The sequence below is a fragment of the Falco rusticolus genome, chromosome 4 (genome assembly GCF_015220075.1).
Source record: "Falco rusticolus isolate bFalRus1 chromosome 4, bFalRus1.pri, whole genome shotgun sequence".
NCBI classification, from domain to species: Eukaryota; Metazoa; Chordata; class Aves; order Falconiformes; family Falconidae; genus Falco; species Falco rusticolus.
Genome location: NC_051190.1, coordinates 45,795,615 through 45,820,690, shown reverse-complemented (window position 1 = coordinate 45,820,690; position 25,076 = coordinate 45,795,615). Strand labels below are relative to the sequence as shown.

The window sequence follows — 25,076 nt, the reverse complement described above, 5'->3', positions numbered from 1 at the left end:
TGCACCTAGTATTCAAAAAATGTTTTATTTACAGTATCGTACCCCTCCACTCCTGTTGTTATTGTTTTCCCTGCTGAGAGCCAGTGAGCAGAAGTTAAACCGATCCCTGGAAATGAGAGTGAGGAGCTGCAGAGGCTGCACTACAGTAGAGCGGTGATAGTGCCCAGCAGCAGGAGCAGGGCACGGAGAGCAGCATGTGCCCTGTGGCCAAGAACAGGGCTGGAGGCTCACGCTGCAGCCACAGCCAGCTGCCTGCCCCTCCAGGCAGGGGCCAAACACCCCACGAGGTCTGAGCCCTGCTGGCGGAGAGGGATGGCACCCAGGCCAAACTGGAGCTCCCAGCAGCAGCAGGTGCATCATGCCAGGGTGAGGACTGAGGGGAGCCAGCCCCGTCTACCACCACCCCTTTGACCCCGCAGCAGAGAGGCGCAGCCCTCCCCAGGGCTCGATGCCCTCTCCCCTTGCCTGGGACACAGGCAGTGACAGCAAACAGTGCAGACACCCTGGCCCCCACCGGCACCTTGTGGCTGCTCCCGCGCTCCTCGCAGAGTCCCAGTTTGCCTAGGCATCTGTGTCAGGCAGGGATCTCTTACTGTACTGGCAGCTGCACCCGCTTTCCCGATGAGACGCAGGACAGAGCCTTGGGGCCAGCGCCTACTGCAGCCTCTGAGGCAGCCAGCACTCCAGAGGTAGTCCAGGGCCCTGCCGGCTGCCAGGGCTCAGCTGAAGAAATAGGTGGAATCCATCACCTTCTCCAGGTTGAACTGGCCTGGGGGAAGCAAGGGAGAGGAGAGGTCAGAGGAGAGCCAGGTGGAGATGGGGCAACTGGGAGAGAAGCTGCCGCGAGCCCTGCTTCAGCTTCCTGCAGAAAACTAGTTCAGCTCAGCCCCTGATGCAGGGAGGGGGTGAAGACAGCAGGGACCTTAGAGGTCTTCCAGAAACTGCCGTCCCTCCAATTTTATCCAGGACTGGTCAGCAGAGCAAGACAGAAGCGTGTAACAGCAGCAAGGCAGGGAAGGAAGAGGAGCGCACGGCCTGAGGGTACAAACCATCCCTGCCACTGGATCATGCTGCTTCTGGGGCTGACCACAGCGGCTGCTCAACAGCAGAGCGCTGGCCTGTTCCATTTTGCAATGGCAGAACAGAGGTTAGCCAGATGGTCTGGCAGAGGCAGGGCCGGGAGATTAGAAGGAGTTAAACTAATTGCCTTAATCCCATTGCATGTATAACATCTAGATCCTGGCAATTACCAAGATGAGTGCCTCACTCCCATCTCCAGGCAAATGCCTCATGGTTGGAAACAGATGGGAGAGGAACAAGACGGGGGGACGGGACAAGCTGGGTCAACTCAGGGAAAATGCCAGGAGCTCAGCTCCGGGGAGGGCAGGGACTGCCCACAGGGATGCTACAGGGAAACGTCTTAAGGCCCTGCCCCAGAGCCCAGCACAGGCAGGACAACCTGGTCCGAGGGGACAGCTTTACGGCCAGACCCACGCTATGGCCGCCTTCAGACACCACATGAGGTCAGGGGGTTTGGGGGCCGCTGCCCATCGCACTCCCCTCATCTCCAAACTGCTCCTCAGCTTTGGAGTTCCTGTCCTGTGCTCCTACCTGTCTTGGGGACATTTGACAGCTGCTCCATCAGTTTCTTCTGCCAGAGAGCTCTAGTCTCTCTGCCGGGACTGGAGGAACCAGAAAGAAAGAAAATCAACAGGGGAGCTCTAGGAGAAGGTGCACCCTCCTCTGCTCCCCAGCGCCAGCCCCTAACAATGAATCCTGTTCCAAATTCCTCTTCCAAAACACATCACGCACCTCACCGGGGGAGCCCAGCCCCTGCCACAACATCCCTGGGCAGGTGCTGAAGCTACAGACCCTGCCTAGGACTGGGTCTGCACTGTCTGGCTCTGCGGTGGCAACTGGGGGCCACACGCTGGCCCGACCCTACGTGTGGCTTCACCGCTCCTTCCCACCTCGTTCACCATGGAGAACCCAAGGCACAGACATCACCGCCCGCCCCAGGCCCACCGAGGGATTCAGGCACCAAACCCTCCTTCAGCTCTGTAGGCAAAGGATGCAGACACCTTGTTTTTCACGCCGAGGTCTAAGGCAATTTGGGTGTCAGTCAAGAAGGAAGCACAGCGTCCCTCCAGAGCAGCCCCCCCAGCAGACCGTGAGACACAACCTGTGAGCATCTGGGCACAATCTCCAGGACGGGGAATCGGTGTGGGTAGGAAAAAGCGTGGTGGGAGTTCACCACCAGGCAAGGAATACCTGCAGTACTTCTCCAGCATGAACTCAGACAGATCCTGCAGGATCTTCTCGCTGTGCAGAGCCACAAACTGCTGCCGACAGATCTGATCCAGGGAGACACGGTGAGTCGCGTGTTAACAGGCGTTTTCCCCTCCTTCCCCTCAGAGCTTCTCAGCCAAGGCAGGTTAGAAACGAGGGGCAGGGAAAGCAGCGGGCAAGAGGGGGAAAGGGGGGCTGCCGGACAAGGGGGGAAGGGAATCAGCCTAGGGGGCAGGAAGCAGAAGCTGACCCCCATTTTTCAGTCTACTATAGACCAGCCCTCGCAGCACTCCAGGGGAAAGAGCCCAGGGCAGGACAGAGGCACGGACTCTGCCAAGCGCCGTGTGTAGCACTGATTCGTGCACGCAGGCTCTCCCCTACATGCTCCCTCAAGGGCGGGGAGGAGATGGGGCTCTGGCACCAGGAAATCAGCTGCAACCACCAGCAAGCACCCCAGGTTCACCTCGCCTGGGTAAATAAATCGGCCTATGGAGCAAAGCCCAAGGGAGGCAAGGGCTGGCAGGTGCCCAGAGGACAGATCAGCAACATCCCTGCTCACAAGGGACCCGGGAGCACACTTTTACCTGGTTCATGATGTCCACAGTGAGCGCGTGAGTCCAGTAGCAATCGTGGACTGAGACGAAGGTCAGACCCTGCCTGGGAGGCAGCAGAAGGTGCCATGAAGTAGTGCTGAGAGCCCCCATCTCTGCAGTGTCCCCTACCCCATGCAGACCTTCTTGCTGGGACACAAGCAGGGACCACACGAGGAGGGGCGCTCCCTGCACAGTGCCTGCCGACCTTCAGACACCACTAACCCCACAATCTCCCTGCTCCTGCCCTGCTGCCTCCTCTCACCCCTTCTCTGCCAGAAGGCCCACCCACCCAGGAAACCCCTTTCCCACATCACATGCCTTGCCCTGGCGATGCTCTCCCAGCAGGGAGCGAGTCCCGGAGCCAGGGAAGAGCCCTGCTGCCCACTCCCTACCTGAAGCAGTGCAGAGCCGTGAGCATCATGTGCGTGGAGTCCAGGGAGTGGATGAAGTTGGGTGGGAAGGCGTTCTTCTGCTTCATTGTATCGGGCTTCCTGCAGCACAGAGTGGGAGATGCGAGGAGCTGAGGCACATCCAAAGATGAGAGTGCCAGCACAGAGCCAGTGCCAGGTGAGAGCTCGAGTTGATGGGGGCAGCCCTGGAGGGCCTCAAGGCCCTGCTGAAGCACCGGGCCCTGCTCCTCTGGCTGGCTTTCTGCAGCTTATAGGGTAGCAGGAGCTCTGGCACTTGCTGGCAGGTTCCACTGAGGTGGCTTTGCCCCAGGGCACAGGCTGGGGACAGCAAGGGCTCAGTGAAGACCATGGTTTCATACTTACTGGTTGCTGTTGACGCTTTTCACACTCAAGTTCTGCATGCTGCAGTTCAGCTGCAGGGAGAGAGAAAAGGGACCAGCTGTCACCCTGCGCTGCCCCTACTTCTGGAGAGGGGCCTGCACCGACCACGAGCTACTTGCTCCGCAGGCAACATCCCTGGCTGCAACAAGGGGCCTGGGCAGGGACCTTTCCAGGGCATCCCAGCCTCCACGGCAGCTGTCACTCCTCAGTGCCACCTTGCCTGCCTCCCCTCCTAAGGATGCTGGCAGGCATCCTTCACCCCTTCCCAGCAATACGCTGATTCACCCCTGTGAGGGTTAAGAGAATGGCTCCTGAAGGTGAGCGGCTGTGAAGACGAGACTGGGGAGATGTGAGTCAGTGCAGCAGCGTGTGGGAGGCAAGAGCAGCGAGACTGACTCACGCGAGCCCTGAGGAAGGCTCCTCAGTGCGGGGAACAGGCCCGTGCCCCAGCTGCTTGAGTGGGACGGGAGCAGCAGAGCTCCCTCACCAGCCCACCCACACACTCCTGCCTCTGCAGGAAGCGACGAGGCCGGAGGATATGCCTGCACACACAAATCCTACCTGCTCTGCAGGCTCACCTGCAAGCGATGCCAGCCTGCTGGGCTTTAGCTTGCTGCCTGAAAGCCTGGTTGTCCTTTCCCTGCTCCCCACCATGGCAGAGGGAGGGGTAGATGGGTCCTGCACACCAGATACTTACCACGGTGGATCTGGACCGATAGTAGGGCTGCACGATGGGGAGACCCAGCGGCGTGACCCACTCCACTGTCCGTCCCGACTGGGCAATGAGCTTGGCGCTGTCTGTCAGCCAGTTCTTTAGCAAAGGGAAGCAGGGAAGAAAGCGGCTGGAGTTAGTATGGGCAGCTGGGAGACCCCATCCCCTCCCAGCACAGGCCACCCTGACTCCTGCCTCTGACTGTGACAGTCCAGCGCTTACAGGGGAGTTTAGCCCTGTGCCAGGCACAATCCCACACCTCTGGGCTGGGACAGGAGGATCCTCTCTGGGCCAGGACCCAGAAGAACCACCTCTCCCTCCCCATGGAGCATCCCCTGGTCTATGTATGGGTGGGCCAGGGAAGAAAAGGCAGAGAGCCAACAGGCACCTTACCTGGATGTCTCGAGTTGCTGAGAACATCTCCTTGATGCCATTGAAAACCTGCTTTACAAGGTAGTGAGATGCTTCCCACAAATATTCCTGCACAGACCAGAGGCAGAGCAAGGGGTCAGGCAAAGGGGAGCAAAGTGATGGAACCTAAGGTAAGCTAAAAGAGCATCTCCCTGCTCCCTGGCGCCTCAAAATTGCCTCCACCACAGACAGTGTTAAGTCTCGAGCTGTTGCAGACAGCTGGCTGTGGGTTGTGATGGAGGGAGGCTGAGATCAGCATTTCAGATGGCTCCTTGTCCGAGGACAGGCTGATCTCTGCGTAATGTCCCTGGATGAACAGGAGCGCTCTCGCTGCCTCATCTGCCCCAGGAATGTAACACACAGCAGAAACGCTCCCAGCACCAACCTGCTACCGCAAATCACCCACTCAGCAAGGACACTTTCACGGTGGGGTCACAGAACAAGAAACAGGTGTCATGAGAAACAAGCCTCCAAGAGCTCTGCTAAGACACGAGCCACTACCAGAGGGAAGAGCGCAGCCACAAACCTTGTTTTGCATCTGAACCACCAGCTGAGGCTGTTATGCCACCAAGCTGGGCCCAGGAGGTGTGAAGAGCAGCCCCAGCTGAGGGCTCCCTCCCCACCCACACGTGCTGGCAGACAGCTCGCCTGCAGGCTGGACAAGCCACAGGGGGCTCAATCCTGCATGTCCCTCTGTTAGCTGAGATTTGGGGGGATAAGGAGAGAGCAAGGCAGGAAGGAAACCCACAGGAAGGGCAGTGCAGGCACCTCTCCCAGCAAGGACCAAGAGCTGAGCAAAATGCTACTGGGGGAGGCCAGGGCAGGCACGCTACCTCAGGGAACTCGTCAATCTCCTTGAGACGCTTCTCCATCTGCAGCCGCCCACCATAGCGTGTGACACCGTACACCACTGTCATCACCGTCTGCTTCACCACTTTACGGGTGATGAAGCCTTGCAGTACCTGGGCAATCTTCACCCCGTGTTCAGCATCCTTCTTCCGAAGCTCCTCCACCTGAGGAGGAGAGAGCCCTGGGATGTCAGCCCCATGGCAAGCCATGCTGGCCCAAGCCCCCTCCACGGCTGGGGGAGACACAGGGGGGCCACATGAGACTGTGCACTGACTGGCCCAAACTCCCATCAGAAACCCTGCAGCCCATTTGCACCAGCCCTGGCTAATAGAGATCATCTGCTGAAGGAATCAAGAGGCATCTGCATCTCGCAGATAACCGTGCCTGCAGAGCCTTCCACCACTGCCTCAGCAGAGCGGTGTCTATTTGGCAGCTGGCTGGTGCCAGACATCATGAGGACTGCGGCTCAGGACTCAGGTTCTCCCCCCTCTGCCACCCCTGATGATAACTCTGAGCAAACCGCAAACCACACTCCCTCTGTGTGCTCCTCCTGCCCTCTGGTGCGGTGCTGCCTGGGCAAAACATGCCAAGAGCTGGAAGGGAGAGCCAGGGGTTCAACGCCAGTTGAGGGAGTCTGGTAGATCTCAGCACACCTCCCAGCAGGCTCATTTCACACCATGTCTTGCCAGGAAAACTGAATACGTAGCAGCAGCACCACCAAGGGCTGAATCTCTCCATGCTCCCTCCTACCCGGGTCAAACAAAGAAACCCCCATAACCTGTGGGTCAGTTGTGATCAAAAGATGAGGAACATTCTCTGCTTTCTTCCTCCTCTCTACCCTACTTCTCCCAGACTTCATTCAGAAGTGAGGACAGCAGAAATCCCAGTGGATTTCTCACAGCTACCTCTGTGAGGACAGATATCCTCTGTGAGGAGAGACTCTGCCTCTGACCAGCTCACACTTTCCCAGTCCTCTGCATGCTGGTCTCATCTCGACCTTTCTCTTGGGAGCTGGAGTGACCCCATGCAACATGGTGGCAAGGGGCAGCAGCACCGAGAGGACACCTCCCCATGTCCCTACTGCACCTCACCTGCTGGGCTACCGCGCTGTAGACATCCTGGGGGACACTGCAGGGCATCAGATTGACAGAGATGGCACCAATAAGGTCCCGGCCGAGAGCTGCGTAGTGCTGCAGACCATTGCAAGAGCCGTCCTGTGCGCAGGAAGGGAGCAGGGTGGAAACAAGGTGTTAGCGTGTGGATGGAGCCCCGCTCAACAGCACAGATCCGCTGGGCTCAGCAGGTTACTGCCATTCCCCCCCTCTCTCTTCAGAGTGGGAGATCAGCTGCAAACCTGACGTGGCCACACCAGTTTCCACTTTCCTTCTGGGCACTTTTCCTGTCTGGGTCTGATCACAAACTACTGCTGCCTATGAGGTTTAAAAAAAGAAAACCTCACACCACACTGCCCCCTCCATGAATTTTCAAAGACACCCGAGCTCTATGGAAACACTGAAAAACGAACATATCCTGGAAAACAGTAAATCTAGTCCTGCAATGTTAAAAGAATAGCCCAAGAGCCAGCAGTGGAAAACAAGCTCAGAAATAGCCCAGGAGCCAGCCTCGAGCAAGCCTGTCAAGCCGAAGCTCAGCCAGCCACAGCGGACTGGGAGGCTACAGCTGAAGCCGGCTGCGCTGCTCTGTGGTCTGAGTGGAAACGAAACAATCCTTTCTGACATGAAGCCAGCCCCCGACCCTAGCCTTTCCCAAAGCTGTCAGTCAGAGAGGCACACTGACCGATCTGTCACAGCAGCTGCCTCTGACAGCCCTCCCGGGACCAAGATCAGCTTGGATGAGCTGGGCAGGAACCTGCACGACAGCGTGGGAGGTCCTGCTGCTCCCCAAACAGCACCAGCAGAAACGCTTCTATCACGAAGTGTGCTGCTGCCGTTTGGGGCCATCCCCACCTCCTGCTGTGCTTGGGCTCTGTTCATAAGGGAGCCTGCAACTGCCAGCAGGAGCAACCCTCCTCTCCTCTCCCCCTCCTCCCCCTGCAGTGCAGCAAGTTGCAGAGCTGCGAACTGACAGGGCTCTGGCAGCCCCGCCGTGGCAGAAGAGCCGCCTCTATTAACCAAGCGCTGATGACTCAGGTGGAAAGAGACACCGGTGCCCTCCAGAAGAAGTCCTTGCTTCAATTTCATTAATGGCACCCTCCACACCCCCTCAACTGCTCTCTTGATCTTTTGTTGTCATAACAGTATCAGTTTAGACTGTCTCATACATATTCCAGACCATCACTACTGGCAGAATACACCCCCATTCTCCCACACACTCACTTCATTATGGCCATCCGATCTTCTAATGAGATAAATGAGCAAACCCCTCTCACCAGGAAAACAATTAATCATTGTCTCCCATGCAGTAAGGGGTTTATCAGCAGACAGATAGCTAGCTGGGCAGCAGCTGTGGGGAGAGCTGCAGATCTGCTGGGACGTGGCAGGGAGAAAGGGCTGAGCGCTGGGTAACGGAGCGGCTGCCTGGCTCCTCTTTCTGGCTGGCAAGGACAGAGGCCTTCGGAGAGCTGAGCACCAAGCACCTGCCCCACTCGAGTGTGGGCACATCTGGGACCAAGCCAGGACAGGGCACAGGGTGACAGCCACATCCCTGAACGCAGGGGACAGATCAGCTCTGTCTCGCTGCCCTTCTTTAGAGGTCCTGACTTCTTGGCTCCTGCGGAGTTGCTTGGCTCCAGCCCCAGAACAGGAGAGGAGCAGAGGCACCCAGAGCCTCGGCACGGCCCCAGAACGGAGCGGAGCGGAGCAGAGACACCCAGAGCCTCGGCACGGCCCCAGAACAGAGTGGAGCAGAGGCACCCAGAGCCTCAGCACGGCCCTGAGCACTTCAGATGGGCAGGTGCTGCCATGCACCATGCCATGTCCCACCCAGCCGGGGTTGGGCTGACTTCCAGTCCCGATCCTGCAGCTGGAGAAGGTAAGACTTGCCCGGCTCTCACCCTGCAGGCAGCTGACAGCGATCTCCCAGACAGGCTCTGCTCCAGCCAAAGGAAGCAAAGCTTCCTTGACTGTACTGGCTCATTAGTGACCGCACGCAGCAGCAAATTACTCAAGTTCTCAAGCCAAGATGCCTGCAGACTGCACTCCCAGTCCTAAGAAAGCCTGGCCACATGGCGTAGTAAATGCAGCGCTGGAGACCTGGATGCTTCTGCCCTGCCCGTTCTCCTCCCTCCCTGCTCAGCCACAGAGGCCATGCAGATCTGCTGGGCTCCTACCTGGTGAACAGGGAAGTGAGAGACGTAGGCTGCTGGATCTGGGGACCTCGAGGCTTTGGCGATTTCCATACAGCATGCCAAAGCTTGCCAGGGCTCATCGGCGTTCATCCACCACTTCCTGCCCTGAGAACAAGAAACCACGGGCTGGTAGGAGCAGGCAGTGCTCCTGCGGCACCCCAGGCAAAGCCCGGAGCCTCCACGCTCCCGGGATATACCGGGCAAGGCACCTCTTCCCACCATGCCTCCGCTTCCCTAAAAATTCATTGTGTTTTCAGTTATTAGTGTGTTATTTAGGAAACTCTGCAACGCTTTGTTTCCCTTTTTCCTCTCAAAATGTTACCTTTCAAAACATTTCTGCTTCAAAATCGACCTGATTTCCATTTTATTTTAGTTTATACAAGCTACACTAAATCAGAGGAACGGTTAAGTGTCGTCTGAAATTAAAGATGTCACTGATCCCTTTTTTCCTTAGCATATTTGGACAATTCCCATTTGGGCTCCAACGCAGATGAACTTCTCTGCTTTTCAGTTTGGTCACTGGAGGGGAATCTCCCAACCCACCCGGGGGTTGCTGCGGGCTCTAGGAGCTTTTTTCAGGGTCCCCCCACTCCACCCCAAGAGTGAGCAGAGCCCTGCCAGCTGTTCCCCACATACCGTGAGCGGGTGATCGGCCGAGTCCAGGATCTCCTCCATGATTTCATTGGCGTACTCCAGCCGCTCGTGCAAGGAGTTCTTCTTCTTCAGCCCAGTGAGGTTAATGAGGTGGATCTTTAACCAGTCAAGGCCCTTGGGCCCCAGTGGCCTTCCCTCTGCGAAAAGCAGGATGGCCCGTGTGACATCATTACCAAGGTGGTTGAAATAAGGTGGGCAAGGGTAAGTCCTGCCTCGGAAATCCATGTTGTGAGGAAACCAGAACACCTTGTCCCTGACGTAGTTGGCGATGGAAAGCTTATAGAGCGCATCCATGCGCAAGCTGTGCATTTCAGCCATCTTCTTCTTGCACAGCAACATCTCGTGCTTCTGGGTCTTGTTCCAGGTAGAGGAATTGCTGGGAACAGCAGGAGGCTTGGGGGCCTCAGAGAGGGGCGGTGGGATGTCCAGCTTCTCATTACCCTTGTCATTGAAGATAGAGATGATGATGTCCAGCACTGGCTGGTTAATTTTCCAGGCACAGTTGCCCAGCTGGTTCAGGGCATCCAGCACGGGGTGGAGGTTCACCAGAGGACACTGCTCCAGGAGCAGCTGGTGCTGGACGGCCCCATCCACAAAGCGCATCAACTTGGTGTCGTTCAGGACAAAGGCACCAAAATGGGGGGAGGTCCAGGGCAGTGGGGGACACAGCATAGGTATGGCAGAGGAGTTAAAGGTCAGCATGGTCTCTGCAGCATCTGACACTATCTGGGAGAAGATGGGATGGGGCCTTATCAGCCCAACCTGGAGAGGAGAATCAGAGAGGTGAAGGTCAGCAGCAGAGGATTAAGGATGGAGTCTGGAGAGCATGTGGTCAGTCACCCACTACAGAACGGTCATGCTAAGTAAGGACACTGTCTGCACAGAACCAGAGGCTCCTCAAAGTGATCCCGAGCAGGAAAGGCAGCAGGGAAGGAAACGGGCCTTGCAAAGGCCAGGTTCCGATGAAGAGGTGACCTGCGCAGCCCCCCAGAGCCCCCAGGACAAGGCTCACCTGCCAGCTGCTGCGGAAGGAGTAGACGTGGTAGAGAACGGGGATAAGCTTGGGCTCCAGGTGAGGACTGAGGATGTTCCTGGGTACCTTGACAGACTGCACCAGGAGTTCCAGCATGTACATGCCCAGGCGCACGAGGAGCACGTACGGCCAGCTGCAGCCCTTCAAGTTCAGAGAAGGCCCAAAGCCTGCTTCCGCCACCAGCTTCTCCCAATATTCCCGAGGCAAATAGTTGTCAGGCTGGGAGGGAGGTGGAAGGAGAAAATCGGATCAGCTGGATGGGCCAACCACGCTGCTCCCAGGGGGTTTGCTGGATGCGATCTATGTACCTGGAACGTGGCTCTGAGAAGGACCCTCCCTGACAGGGGTATTTGGGGAAGGACAGTTGACACCGCTGGGGCAAGAACCTGCTTCTGCTGCAGGCCACGACAGTGGCGCTGCAAAGCCCAGCCTCTCACCACCTCCCTGTGCTGACACCCTGTCCCCACACCACCCTGACCCTCCCTCCCAGACCACAGATCCACCCTCCCCTGCCATGCCATGTGCACTCAGCTCCGGGAACTCATCCAGCCCTTGAGCTGCCCAGATCAGTGGTCGTGGCCCCTTTCTGCCCTCCTGTCCTGTCCTGCCCTGCAAAGCGCACCCCCCTCAAGCCCCAGCGCTCTCCTGCACGGCACGCCTGTCTCCAAGGGGTCGACTCTGCCGGTTTAAAACCTTCCAGCTCAGAAATACCACTGCTCTGCCAAAACCAACCTGCCAGTTGCCATGGGGCAGGGGTCCTGCCGAGTGCGAGATGGGGCCTTACTGGTTCTGCTGGCCCCTGCAGCAGCGGGTTCCCAGAACCCAGATCTTGTGCTTGTGAGGAGGTGGACAGACAAACTGCCTCTCCCCGTCTCCGCTCTGCTGCTCTGTAACCCACAGAACCCAGGACCACTCCTCTCCCCAGTGCACCCACCTGGCCGTCCTTTGCCAGGAGGTGGATGTACTCCTCATAGACCTCCTGCACCTTCTCCAGCTGGCAGCTGTGCAGCTTCCTCTGGGTGACATATCTGTTGTAGACTTTGGAGCCCAGGTCCCTGGCCAAGACAGTGAGGGATTCTCCTTGTGGAGAGAGGCTGTTGAGGATCTGAGAAAGGGGAAGGCAAAGAGGGTCTTAAGGAGGGCGGAACAGAAAGATGGAGCAGAGAGACAAAGCGTGAGTTAAAGTCCCTGTGCAGGGAGCATAGAAAGATGCTGATTCCCACTGTGCTGAGCAGATGAGGAGGAAGGAAACATGGCCAGGATAGAGCAGGGGCTTCTCTGGCTGCTCGGCACAGGACACACAGAGCCTGAACCTAAAAACCTGGGCAAACTTTGAGGCTCATGTTCCAATTCTGCCGGCCCAAGCGGGACATCAGTGCTTTGTGGCAGCCCCATGACACCAGGGCAGGGTCCTACCTGCAGCATGATGCCCACGTACTCCTCATCTGGCAACAGGCACAGGTAGGGGTAGAGAATGTTGTACCCTGACACCGACTTGAGGTTAGACATGCTGTGCTTCGACTTCTGCAGGGCCTGGAGGATGGAGTCATGCCACTGGGAACGAAGGGTGGCCAACACTTCACGCTACACAGAAACAGAAGCAAGACAGTAATGCTGCGGTGAGAGTGTGTCACCAGGGAGCTGCCCTCCTCTTTGGCCACTGACCCCTGCACCTCTCCCACAAGGTCCTGAGCACTAAACTGACCCCCTTCCCTCCAGACCTGTAGCCCCCAGACTCCCTGAGCTTTACCGCTTTAATGGCTTTCGGGGTCAGAGGTTTCGTTGACTCCACTGACTCAATGGTTATGGTGCTGTCCAGCTCCATCTCCAGCTGCTGCTGAAAGCGCTCCTGCAACTCCTGCACCGAGAAGTCCAGCTTGGGGTATGACACCATATTCTTCTGCAATAAGAGTGAGACAATAAAGTGAGACAAAAAAAAAAGCCAGAGGATGAGAAGACATGTTCATTCTCCCAGCTTCCCTCCAAGAGGCATGTGGTTTGGGTCCCTGCTGAAGGCATCTTTCTGGGTCCTCTGGGTCCAGAGATCTGAGGTCTCTGGCTGGCAAACCCCAGGAGTAACAGGCCTCTCCAGAGGCTGCTCTGTTCCTGTGTCATGGTCAAGCATCCCCCAAACACCCTCTCCAGTGCACCGAGGGTCATCTCCAGCCCCCCGCATCAGCCCTCTGCCCTTCTCTGTTCCCCTGTAAGGCTGTTGGCGAGGCTACTCATTGGATGATTTGTGTGGGCTATTGAGCAGGCATCAGGCTAAAAAGTTCTTCCTATGTTACAGTCCTGGGCTGGATCTGAGGACACCTGTGAACACCATTTGCCCAGCTCCCACACCTCCCCAGGCTGCAGAGACACCCCTGAGCTCTGTGACTTACTTTGGAGTAGAAGTCCTGGAGCAGAGAAGACTTGCAGGTCTGGGGCTGGGGTGGAGGGGGCACCTGGTAGTCGGGCTGGACAACCCTGATGGCATTCAGCACCTTCTCCTTCTCATCTTCCTCAAACAGGCACTTTTGGAAGAGCTGATCCACACAGAAGCCATCCTCCTTCAGCTGCTGCACACATCTGAAGAGAGGCAGGTAAGGCAGGCTTTATCTTTCACGGGGGAGTGTGCGTGAAATCAGCACATAATGAAGCAAAAAACAAAGTTTTTAAACAGAAGAATAAGCATGGTGGACCCAGATGGGGGTGCTCCCTTTTGAGGATCCAAGGGCCTTGACCGTATCAGGTTTTTCCTTCCCCACTTCTGCACTCAAACAGCATCACCCAGGCCCGTGTGAGACACGCCACAGGACAAAGAGCCACCTCTCCCAAATCCCTGGCAGCCACACAACCGAAACTCTCTTCCAAAGCAGGGCTTGGGGGCTGGCACCCACCAAGAATTAGCTCTGAGCACAGGGCAGGAGACCGATACACAGCTCCAGGCTGTCCCAAGAGAGCTGGTGGGGCCTTTCCACACCGGGTGGTTCCCAGCAGCTTTCCTCGTGTCACCCTTGACACCAGCGTCGCTGCAGGAAGATGCAAAACTCTCACACTCCCCGGAAAGGCTCTGACAGACCCAGGAAGCAGGATGTGTCCCATGCACTTGCCCTGGGATGCCCATGCCCTTCTCCTGCTCCTCACAGCACGCTCCATGCAGCAACTGCTGAAAACTTTGCAGCAACTTGTGCCTGACCGAGTCTACGTCTGCCCAGCCCCAGACCGGGGAAGAACAGTGCAGAAATGGGCGTAACTGGGAAACCTGCAGCAGGCAGATAGATGCCCCAGTCCTCCAAGAGCATGACCGTCAGGCAGCCTGGCAGCAGGGCGCTGCCCTGCAAGAACACGGGAGCTCTCCCTGCCCTCCGCACACAGCCGGGAGCCAGCTCTAGGGGCCGCAGGAGCTGCTGGGGTGGGAGCTGCCTCCAGAGCACAGCTCGTCCTTACAAGGTCACCCGTCTCGTGTTACAGCGATCAATTATCCACCCCTCCACCCTGCACCTCTGCTGAGCAGGCAGCTTTCACCTTCATGCTTGGACGGGAGGCTAAGCTCCACTGCCACTGTGAGACTGAGCAAAAAGATGCAGGTTCTTTCACCCTCAAATAACCCGGCTCTCCCCTCCAGCAGAAAGGAACCCACAGGGCTGGTCACAGCGTGGGCAAAGGGGCAGGGGACTGTGATTCACACCCCGAGGCTGGGGGCCAGCAATAGGAGCACAGCTCACCCGGCTGCAGGAGGAACAGCTTAAGCATCAGGAGTGGCTGCAGCACCTGTGAGGAAGTTCTCTTCCCTGGAGCCCCCATCACTGCCAGAGACCAGAATCCCCTGCCCACACCAACAGCTGGAACTGGCGTCCAGGGCACAGCAGAGCCCAGAGCCCCACCTGCTGACTAGCCCAGCCTGTGCCGGGTGACACTGGAGGGAGGACAAGGCAGACCCGAGTGACAGTGACACCAGCCAGGCCCCCATCACCCACAGAAAGCTAAACGGGCAAGAGGGAGCCCCTGGCAGCTTTGGGAAAGCATTAAGAGCCCAAAAAATTACAAAGACCACCCTGAGCCAGAACCGCAACACACCGAGTCCTGCTGCTGCGTACACCCCAGCTGCATTTCGGCACGTCTGGGAGCACACGGGAGCTTCGGTGATGAACAGCTCTCCATCTCTGCAGAGCCACTCTCTCCGATAACTACCCCACAGCAGCCGAGCTAAAACAAGCAACTCCCACCCTACACCCTCGGAGGGACCCCAAAAGTCCAAGAGCAGAGCGAGAAACCCTCATCTCACATGCTCCTGCCACAGGCTCAGCGCTCCAGGCCACGCCACTGCCATGTCCAACTGGGAGAGCACGTTTAGGAGGAGGAGAGAAACGAGGGCTCGCACCCACACAGTGCCAGCAAGCAGGAACAGCTGTGGGGAAACACACACACACCCTAGCGAGGCTTGGGGTTGACAAATCCGTGCAGGTGTGCTATAAACATCTGCCTGTAGACAGCCCTACAGGTGTACTGCCATATTGACGCAACACCCACACACCCAGGCTGGAAAGTCAATGCCAGTCACTTCTAAATCAGCTGACTGGAAGACATTCTCTCAGAGGCATCTAGAACTTGTTAGCCAGCCAAGGGACACACAGGCCAGTGATAAATCCCTGAACCACCCAAGGGTGTTTGTGCAGCATTAGCAGATCACGAGAAAGCCTTCTCCATCCTCTGGCAAGGCAGCTGGCTGGGCTACAGATTCAGGTGCTGCCCCCAGACCCAGCCTGCCTGGATCTCACAGGGCTTCTTCAGCTCCTCACTTTGGGTCTGATGCTTACTCTGCCCATTATGCTCCATGAAATCCATCTGAATTTCCTGATCACACTCCTCCAGAAAGCTGGCAACCTGCAAGAGCTGGCTGTTCAGCTGAGCCTACCAGGAAGGGCAAACTCCACAGAGGGGGTACAGAAATGAATGGAGAAGCCATTCCTGCTGGGCAGCGATGCAGGGGCCACCGGGACAGAGGTGCCCAGGATGGGTGCAGAACCGAGCAGTACTGGACCAAAGACAGATTGCTGCCAGCCCAGCTCTGACAGCTGAGGCGGGGACAGACAACTCTGGCCAGAAGCAAGGTTGTTCTCACCTCCTGTATCTCTGCAAAATCTCAGAAAAACTCCCTGGCAGCTGGGGGTGGCAAGGAGGACCCACTGCGGGAGCTCTGCCCACCCCTAAATCTGGCCACAAGAAGTGGCTCAGAGCACCTAAACGTGCACACAGCAGGGACAGGTCTTCCCGACCCTGGGCCAGCGCATCTCCTCCCCAGAGCGAGCTCCCAGTTCTCCCAGTGAAGCAGCAGGCTGCGGAGATGCTGCCCCAGGCCTCGGCGGCCCTTGACAGCAGGTGAAGGGCATTACCTCTGGATGGCTTTGGCAGACAACTCATTCCGGCCCATGCACTCCAGCGCTGCTGCGTAGGAGTCCAGGCTGGGCCGGAGGCCGACAGATTCCAGCATGGAAAACAGCTGGTTGATGCGCTGCAACTGGCCCTGTGGATGAGAAGGGAAGGAGGCTGTGGGCACAGACGCCAGCAGCCCCCAGTCACAGCTTCACACCCCTCCGCTCCTGTTCAAATACAGCCCTGTCTGTCCTGCCCCATCCCATCCTTCCCCTCACTGCCACCTCACAGGGGTCTGTGGCTTCATGCCAGCTCCATCCCTCCCAGCAGAAGCCAAGCCTTCCTTGAACATTCGCTGAAGACAGATGTGACAGACACAGATAAAACCACGAGCGCTGCTTCTACAAGCATGAGGCTCTTCCTCCTGAGCCAGCCCCTCCTTCTCCCCCTCGGCCACCCAGAAAAACTGGCAACCAGGGCAAGGCAGCAGCTCACAGCTCAGTACCTTTCTTGCCCAGCTCCGCATCACGATGTTGTACGCATTGACATTCAAAAGCTTTCTCTTCACAGGGGATCTGTGGTACGAGAAAAGGAACCTCTCGGCCGCCTCTGGCTGCTGCAGGTACAGGAAGCATTCGAGGTTGGACTGGATGGTCTGCTGCAGGACCCTGTACTGGCTGCTGTCACTGTCCTCCAGCACCTTTCGAGGCCTCTTCACCTTCGGACCCTCCTTCACTGCTGCCACCCTGGGCTTGCTGTGGGCATAGACGCTGCAGGAGCCAGCGTGGCTCTGGTGCTGGGCAGCAGCCACTTTTGCCTTTGGGCTATTCAGGCTCACCTGGGCCTCGGATTTGGCCTTGGCCTTCGCCTGGGCTTTGGCCTTCCCCTTGGCCTTTGCCTGGGCTTTGGCCTTCCCCTTGGCCTTTGCCTGGCTCTCCAGACCCAACTGGGAGGCAGCAATGGATAATTTCCTCTCCACCTTCAGCTGTCGGATGTACATCTCCTTCTTTGACTTCTCGACCCAGCTTCTGGGCTGGCCCAGGCTCTCACCCATTCCCCTGGGAGCGGGCTGCTCCTTCGCAGGGCTGGGAGCCACCACTTTCTGCAGCGGGTCCTGGTACCTGCCATGCCGCAGCGGGGCCAGCTCCACTTTGTTGACCATCACCTCCGGGACGTTACTGGCTTGGAGCTGCTTCACTCGAGCTTTCAGCACTGCCAGGGAACACAGAGCCAAAGAGAGGTGAAGGGATGCAAGGCACGACAGAAGGTTGTGTCCTACCCCAGGGCCTCGCCTCCAGAAGCGCCCAGGACAAGAGGGTCTGCAAAAGGACTTCTGCCCTCCTTGGCCAGCTCTCCTCCCAGCAATCAAGTGCTTTGACCACTGTCTTTCTGGGATCTACCTGTACACTGTGGCCCATCCCAGCATCCCGGGGAACCCAACAATGACACTGCAAGGGAAAAAGCACCAGCTCACACTTGTCTAACCTGCTGCTTGGTCACTTCACTGGGCTTCTCCAAGGACCTCATGGCCTCAGCTCACTCAGGCAGAGAGCCCAAAGCCAGAGCACATTCCAGGTCAGTCCGCAGGGCCCTCACATGCCCTGGAGGGACTCTTCTACCATCCCTTAGGACCACTCTGTGTCTTACAGCAACTCAATGCTCCCAGTGGGTAGGGTGAGCCTCCAGGTCCTTAAAACAGGACAGAACTTGCTCAAGGAGGCCAGCAAATCCATGGGAAGCCCCACATTCTTGCCCAGGCTACAAGTATTTCCAGTCCCAAATATCTTTATGACTACAGAGAACGGGAAAACTCCCAGAAAACCTCCCAGAACACCAAACAAGGGAAACCCCTGCAACCCTCCCCACCTCACCTTCCAGCAGCTCTGTCCTCTCGCAGATGGCATTTCTCCTCGCCTTCTCCTTGGCACTAGCGGAGGAGTAGATCCTGAGAACACTCCATGGGATCCCTGCAGTGGAAAACCACGAAGACCAGGAGATCAGAGGCAGCTTCACCCCTTACACTGCTCACGGCCTCACAGTCGCGCCCCACGCCCCAGCTGGGTAGCAGGGAGTGCACAGAGGGAAGAGAGCAAGCAGCATTTCTCAGCTCAGCTTGCAGGCCCCAGCAACCTCAGCAGCAGTGCCACAGAAGGGCGGGGGCAGCTCTGTGCCAGCAAGCAACAGGGACCCCTCCCTCACCCCTGCCTCTAAGCCCCTGCAGGAAAAGGACCCCAGGGATGCCACAAACCCCAGCGCTGCTGCAGTGACAGGACCCCAGCAACGATCAGAGCAGGCAGGCTCTATCCCACAGCTGGGACAGGACCCCAGAGACCCCCATTTCTACCCTTAAAGAAAATGACAGCACCCCCAGACACCCATAGCCCCCATCTCTAGCCCTGGGGGGGCAAGGGGGGGGAAGGTCGTGACACAGAAAGATCCTCATAGCCCCCAGCTCTGTCCCAGTGGAGGGTTCACAATGCCAGTGAGCCCACAGCCCCAGATGCATGGTCAGGGTCAGGCTCCTGGGACTCCACAGCCCCAGCTCTGTCCCCATGGTTGGGGTCAGGCCCCTGGGACCCCACAGCCCCATCCCCATAGTCGGGGTCAGGCCTCAAGGACCCCACAGATCTATTCTCACAGTCAGGTTCAGGCCCCTGGGACCCCACAGTCACAGCTCCATCCCCACGCTCAGGGTCAGGCCCCTGGCACCCCACAGCCCCAGTTCCATGGTCAGGGTCAGGCCCCTGGGACCCTACAGCTCCATTCCAACAGTCAGGGTGAGACCCCCAGGACCCCACAGCTCTGTCTCCACAGTCATGGTCTGGCCAACAGAGACCCCACAGCCCCAGCCCCACAGTCAGGGGACCCCACAGCTCTGTCCCCATGGTTGGGGTCAGGCCTTGGGGACCCCACAGCCCCAGGGTCATGGTCAGGTCCCCACAGCCCCAGCTCCATCCCCATGGTCAGGGCCACAGGGACCCCACAGCCCCAGCTCTGTCCCCACAGTCAGGGTCAGGCCCCAAGGGACCCACAGCTGTGTCCCCATGGTCAGCGTCAAGTCTTGGGGACCCCACAGCCCCAGGGTCATGGTCAGGCCCACAGGGACCCCACAGCCCCAGCTCCATCCCCATGGCTGGGGTCAGGCCTACAGGGACCCACAGCCCCAGCTCCAGCCCCAGCCCCACAGCCAGGGTCAGGCCCACAGGGACCCACAGCCCCCCACCCCCACTCCGGGCCAGGCCTCGGGGCCCCGCACAGCCCCAGGGTCAGACCGCCGGCACCCTGCAACTGGGGTCAGGCCCACAGGGATCCCCCAGCCCATGGTCAGGGTGACGCCCGCGGGACCTCCCAGCCCCGTCCCGGGGGGGGGGGAGGGGCAGGCCCCCAACCCCCTCCCCGCCCGCTCACCGGCGCCCCACAGACGGGCCGGGCCCAGCAGCGCCTCCCGCAGCCGCAGCAGCGCCATGCCCCGCGCTACGCCGCCATGCCGCCCCCTCCGCGCGGTGCACGCCGGGAGCGCGAGTCCCGCCGCGCCGGACCACAGCTCCCATGGTGCAGCGCGGCCGCGCCCTGCGCCCCCTGGCGGCCGCGGCGGCCCCGACGGGGCGGGACGGGGCGGGGCGGCAGCGGAGCCCCGCGGGTCGCGGAGCCCCGGGGGTCGCGGCGCTGGGATGCGGCCCTCCCGCCTCGCGCGGACACCGCCCCCGGGGCCACGGCAGCCCCGAGCCCCGCCACGCTGCCGGAAGAGCCCGCACGCCGAGAGAGCGGGTGGGGACACCGGGACGTGCCGTTCCCCCAGCCGGGCACCCCGCGAGCGGCGGCGAGCGAATCTGGACGGGGACCTGGGGAAGCCGTCGGGGCGCCGATTTATGAATGGGAGGCCCCGCCCCTCGCTCCTGCCCCTCCCATTGGCCGCCGCGGCCCCCACCCCGCCCCGCCCGCCGGCTCGGGCAGCCCGCGCCGTCGGGGCCGGTCGCCGCCGCCGCGGCCATGGCCCGTCGCCCGCCGCCCCGCCGCGCCCCGCCGCCCGCCCGCCGCCCGCCGCCATGAGGCGCGGGGGCCCCGCCGCCCTCGCCGCCTGCCTCGCCGGGGCGCTCGCCGTGCTGGCGGGGCCGGGGCCGGGGCCGGGGGCGGGCAGTGCCGCCTGGGGCGGCCGGCGGCCCCCCCGTAGCTACGGCCACCTGGAGGGCGACGTGCGCTGGCGGCGGCTCTTCTCCGCCACCCGCTTCTTCCTCCGCATCGACGGCGGCGGCGGCGTGGAGGGGACGCGCTGGAGGGAGCGGCCGGGCAGTGAGTGGGAGCGAGACTGGGACCGGGACCGGGACCGGGCAGAGCCGGGGCCGCCGCCCTCCCACCCACGGCGGGCGAGAACCCGATCCCGCCGAGGCCGGGCAGGGGGCAAAGGGGACGGGGCGGGGGCGAGGGCTGGACGGAGACACCCGGGGTGGCGACGGGACCCCGCCGTGCCCGGCCCCGGGGACCCAGCGAACGCCTGTGCCATGCCGGAGCTGCAGGTGGCCACTGTCCCCGCTGTCCTCGCTCCCATCCGACCGGCTCCTGCTGCCCTCACCCCCGGGACCTCCATTCCCGGGGCTCGGCTGCCCACCGCGCCGGGGGAGCGAGGAGAGGCACAAAGCCACCGGCGTGCAGCGACCGGGGACCCGGCAGGGTGCTGGCAGCTCTGCCCAGCGCCTGGGTGACCGGGGGGTCCCTGGTGCCAGCGCAGCCGGGGGGCTGCCCGTCCTGCCCTGCCGCTCGGGTGGGCTCCATCCGGCACATGTGGGGGGAGCTGGTCGTTCCCCGTAAACACGCTGTGGAGGATAAAGGCTGAGGAGGAGGAGGGACGGGAAAAGCTTGGGGGCGATGCGGGTCTCCCAACCCGGCATCTGTGAGGCTGGGTGGGGGTGCGGGGCCGCCCCGTCGGAGGGGACCGCGGAGCACCCGCTGCCTGGGGCCCGGCACAGTGCGTGGCCACGCGTGGCCACAGGGACACCCGCCACGCAGGGACCCGGGTGGGCAGAGCCGGCCGCCCCGAGGGGCACAGTGCCCAGCTGTGCCATGGGGTCACTTGCTGCAGCCTCCCCACAGGCTGGTCCTGGGGGGGCTCCCGGGCATCCCGGGGGGGACAGAGGGGGCGAACGCTGCAGGATGTCGGTGCTGCCTGCGCCGTGCTGTGATCTGGAGCTTGGGAACAAGCAGGCAGGATTAGGCCTTTCCCTGGGGCTGGGGCTGCTCCACCCCACAGCGGCGGTGGGAAGAGGCGGCCGCCGGGGCCGGCACTGGGGTCCCCGTGCTGGCCTAGGGGCAGCTCCGAGCACCGGGATCCTGCCTTGACCCCGCAGCCACCTGCTCCTAGCTGGGACACCTCCAGGTGACAGCACCGTGGGTCCCGAGGGGACGTGGCACCCACCGTACAAGGGCCAGGGCTGCAAGTCCAGCTTTAGCACCGCGGTATCAGCCCCTTTTGGGTGCTGGGTCCCAGCCCCTTGCGACAGGGAGGGGGGACACCAGGCTGGCAGGGCAGTGGCAGGGCAGGGGGGGGATGTCGGGTGCTTGGGGAGGGGAGGATGCCTGAGCGGCCCCAGGGGACTCTGGTGGGGCATCGGGGCTTGGGGCAGGAAGGATGCTGTGGATGGGAGCAGCATCCCCCAGCCCGTGTCCCGGTGGCAGTGGGGGGTGCCCTGTGTCCTGGCCAGTCTGGCCACAGGACGAGGGAGCCCAGCCCAGCCCAGGGAACCCTCCGGCGGTGCCAGAGGCTGCGGGGAGTCCAACCGGGCGCGCTGCCAGCACAAAGCACCCCGACACGTTCTCTGGGCCGTGTGGCAATTGGGCCTGGCAGGTGGTGACAGATAACCGGGGCTTGGGCTGGGCTTGGGCTCTGCTCCCCAGCCCTCACGGCAGCTGCCCGACCAGCCCTGCCAGCGGCTGCAGGGGGGCAGGGGCTCTCCCAGCGCTCCCCCCACCTCAAACCCTGCATCTGCCCCAGCCTCCCTGCTGGGGCTGAGGGTGTGAGACTGGGAGCACTGGGAGCTGCCCCCAGTGCTGCCCCGCATCCACAGGGACCCATCGCCTCCGCAAAGAGCCAGGCACTGCCCCGGCACTTGACAGCAAAGTGTGGCAGACCAGCCGGGGCACTGGGAACGGCAATGCGGGGGGGGTTATTTTTAGAAAAGCTGAAGTCCTTTGTTATAAATAGCAGCAGCTCCAGACAGTGATCAAGTGGGATGGATTCGCAGGCATTCGCTCAGCCCTTCCCTGCGGCTGGCTGCTCGTCAACAGCTTCGCTGGGCCAGGCCCTGCGGGTCCTGGGGGGTGCCAGGGCTGGGTGCTGGTGGCAGCACGGATGCAGCTGGGCTGAAAATCCCCTTACACATCACCCCCATGGAGCTGAGCTCAGGAGCTGTCGTGCTGCCCCGGTGCCACATCCACCCCATCTGCTCCTGGCAAGAGCATGAGTGCCCCCAGGCTGGCAATGCCAGCTCAGCTGGGCTGTCGGTGGCTGGTAAACCCCCCTGCCCTGGGGCTGCAGCCCCCTGCGCTGTGCATGCTGCCACCAGCCAAAGCCTCCGTGCATCCTCCTGCCCCATCCAGCCGGAGCAGCCGTGGGCAGCGGTGCCCATGGGCAGCTCCTGCTGTGGCTCACACCCTGCCCGTGCCTCTGCCCACTGGAGATTCCTTCCTCACTCCACAGCACCGTGGTGGGCAGCAGGGCTGGCAGCAGCGCTGGGGGCTGGCCCGCACGAGGCGGTGCAGGAATCCAAAGGCCCTGATGATGCTCTGGGTGTTTCCCCTGTCAGAGCCGCTGGTCCGACCGCATGCCTTTCCCATTAGCGGCTGCGCCCCAAACTCAGTGGCTGGGCACACGCACACCAGTCCAGCTGTGGCCGTGCCCCTCTGTGGCTTCACAGCCTGGCTGCAGCCACCTCCTGGGCTCATCCCCACATCCTGCAGCGCTGCCACGTCCCTCCTGCCTGGCACAGGGTCGCACGTCTGTGCTCGTGCCAGCTGGGCGACCAGCACTGGCATCCGTAGCAGCGCCATCCCCGCAGCCGTCTGCCCAGGTGCCTCCATCCACTGTAACATGGCTGGGCGCCGGCACTGCCACCCCCGCGCACACTTTGCCCCTCCAAGGGCCACACCGGCCTCGGTGCCCTGACGGTGCCAGGGGCCGGGCACTGGGAGAGGCGGGTCAGGTCCCCAGGGCACCACAGGCGCATTCAGGACAGATGCGCGGGCAGAGCTGCCAACGAGGGGAGGGTAAACGCGAGGTTGGCACTGGGCAGGGATTTGTTCCAGGCACATGGAGGTTGTGCTTGGCATCGCTCCCGTGCAGCTCGGCTCCTGGGGAGGAGAGGAGTAAAGATCAAATCCTCCCCGGATCAGAGGTTCCCTTGCCCGCTGCCGGCTCGGGCTGCAGCCCTCCTTCCCACCGTGCCCCTGGCTGCTCCAGTGCCAGGCGAGGGTCAGCGGCCCCATCCCTCTGTGGAGACACTTCGCAGCCACAGAGCCAAGCATTGGGGCAGGGTCCCTTGGGGAGGCTGCCGGTCCCTCCCAGCTCACCGCCACACTTCCCTGTCCCGCAGGCATCCTCGAGATCCGGTCGGTGCGTGTGGGCGTCGTGGCCATCCGGGCGGTGCACACCGGCTTCTACCTGGCCATGAACAAGCAGGGGAGGCTCTACGGGTCGGTAGGTCGGACGCTGCCTCCAGGGAGGGACTGCAGCGGGGTCAGAGGTGCAGGGCAGAGCTGGAACAGGGGTCCCAAACCCACAGGGACTGGTGCCCAGGAGCAGGCTCCTGGTTTCCCATGCCCTGACCTACTCCCAGCCGGGGACTGCACCCACAGAGCCCCTCTGCCCTCCGGGGAGCTGGGAGGAGCTGGGGTCCTGCCCTGCCCCGCTCCTGGGCTCCGACCCCACCAAAGCAGGGTGACGACGGGCTGAGCGCGGCTGCCCCTCACCCCCTTCCCTCTCCTGCCAGAAGGAGTTCAACCCCAACTGCAAGTTCATGGAGCGCATCGAGGAGAACGGCTACAACACCTACGCGTCGCTGCGCTGGCAGCACCGTGGCCGCCCCATGTTCCTCTCGCTCAGTACCAAGGGCAGGCCACGGCGAGGGGGCAAGACGCGCCGGCAGCACCTCTCCACACACTTCCTCCCCATGCTCATCAGCTGAGCCCCACAGGCGGCTCTGGACCATCCTGCAGGGAAAAAAAAAAGGAAAAAAGGGTTATTTTATTTATGTACATATCTTTTTTTTTTTTTTTCTATTTATTGTTTTAATTTTAAACGCATGGTGGAGATGGATGCGGAAGGCAGATGCTCCAGATGCAGCCCCCACAGCCGTGCAGGGATGCGGGTCTCCCCACCGTCCTGCCGAGCGGAGCTGGCATGGCACAGCCCGGGGAGCACGGCCACCACGTGCCGGGGCTGCCTGTGTTGCACCCCCCAGTGCAGCCCGGACCAGGCGGCCAGAGCTCTGCTAGCCGTGTCTCTGCAGGGGCAGGGGCTGGGATGTACCGGCGGGTTGTATTTGTGTTGTGTCCAAGCACCCGTGGCAATTAAAGCTGTGTTCATGGTGCAGAAGGGGAAGCAAGTTTTGGAGCTTCGGTGATGGGCTCAGCTTGGGCTGGGTGGGGTTGGCTTCCCGGGGCTCACGGCTGCAGCCACCAGCGTTGACCCTCCCCTGCCATGTCCAGCTCCTCATCGACCCACATCCCCACCTGAGTGCGCAGGCGGAGACGCCCCCAGCCCAAAATCTGACCCACAGGAAAACACAGCGACGGTTGTCCAGCGGCACAAAGGAGGGAGCAGGAAAAAAGCAGCTGCCTGTTGGGGGAGAGCCGGGACCCTGTGCTATTACCACAGGAAAGCACTCCCACGCATGACCCGCAGCCAGCACGGTGCAGCCGCTCCGAGGGGGAGCATCGCCCAGGAGGTGCCAGGCTCTGCGCAAGGGGATGCGGCCCCAGAGACCCCAAGGGACAAGGCAGAGGGGGATGAGGGGTCGAGAGACTCCCTGGAGCTGGAGGAAGAGCTGGGTGGCAGCCAAGTGTCCCACTGTGGCGCTGCAGTGGGGCC

At 60.9% G+C, this 25,076-nt stretch overlaps 2 protein-coding genes across 4 annotated transcripts; one reads left to right on the top strand and one right to left on the bottom strand.

Moving 5' to 3' along the window:
* Positions 1–6: 6 nt before the first annotated feature.
* Positions 7–19,500, bottom strand: POLRMT (RNA polymerase mitochondrial). Of its 3 annotated transcripts, XM_037382609.1 has the most exons (22): positions 19,406–19,500; positions 17,869–17,964; positions 16,503–17,209; positions 16,018–16,148; positions 13,024–13,210; positions 12,390–12,539; positions 12,056–12,223; positions 11,574–11,744; positions 10,619–10,858; positions 9,589–10,368; positions 8,935–9,057; positions 6,737–6,859; positions 5,630–5,809; positions 4,779–4,865; positions 4,371–4,484; positions 3,656–3,705; positions 3,275–3,373; positions 2,874–2,946; positions 2,272–2,354; positions 1,612–1,682; positions 711–769; positions 7–673 (listed from the first exon to the last, which is right to left on the bottom strand). In XM_037382609.1, the coding sequence occupies exons 1-21, from the start codon at positions 19,461–19,463 to the stop codon at positions 720–722; spliced, it is 3,741 nt and encodes a 1,246-aa protein (XP_037238506.1). In that variant the 5' UTR covers positions 19,464–19,500; the 3' UTR covers positions 7–673; positions 711–719. The 3 variants fall into 3 exon arrangements, with proteins under 3 accessions (XP_037238506.1, XP_037238505.1, XP_037238507.1); XM_037382608.1 differs by having other exon boundaries at positions 7–769; XM_037382610.1 differs by lacking the exons at positions 7–673; positions 711–769; positions 1,612–1,682; ... (5 more) ...; positions 4,779–4,865; positions 5,630–5,809 and adding an exon at positions 5,816–6,391.
* Positions 19,501–19,668: 168 nt separating this feature from the next.
* On the top strand, positions 19,669–24,243 carry FGF22 (fibroblast growth factor 22). The gene is made up of 3 exons (XM_037382541.1): positions 19,669–20,287; positions 23,581–23,684; positions 23,977–24,243. The coding sequence occupies exons 1-3, from the start codon at positions 19,669–19,671 to the stop codon at positions 24,169–24,171; spliced, it is 918 nt and encodes a 305-aa protein (XP_037238438.1). The 3' UTR covers positions 24,172–24,243.
* Positions 24,244–25,076: the final 833 nt, after the last annotated feature.

What these genes read in the sequence shown, in the direction of transcription:
- POLRMT (XM_037382608.1), bottom strand. Translation starts at nt 19,463, where the DNA reads ATGGCGCTGCTGCGGCTGCGGGAGGCGCTGCTGGGCCCGGCCCGTCTG. An exon ending in CCCCGAAAGCCATTAAAGCG is followed by an intron (nt 12,224 to 12,389) that starts GTAAAGCTCAGG and finishes GTTTCTGTGTAG; the next exon opens with CGTGAAGTGTTGGCCACCCT. An exon ending in AAAAGCGTCAACAGCAACCA is followed by an intron (nt 3,374 to 3,655) that starts GTAAGTATGAAA and finishes TCTGTGCTGCAG; the next exon opens with GAAGCCCGATACAATGAAGC.
- FGF22 (XM_037382541.1), top strand. Translation starts at nt 19,669, where the DNA reads ATGCGGCCCTCCCGCCTCGCGCGGACACCGCCCCCGGGGCCACGGCAG. An exon ending in CTGGAGGGAGCGGCCGGGCA is followed by an intron (nt 20,288 to 23,580) that starts GTGAGTGGGAGC and finishes CCTGTCCCGCAG; the next exon opens with GCATCCTCGAGATCCGGTCG. An exon ending in AGGGGAGGCTCTACGGGTCG is followed by an intron (nt 23,685 to 23,976) that starts GTAGGTCGGACG and finishes CTCTCCTGCCAG; the next exon opens with AAGGAGTTCAACCCCAACTG.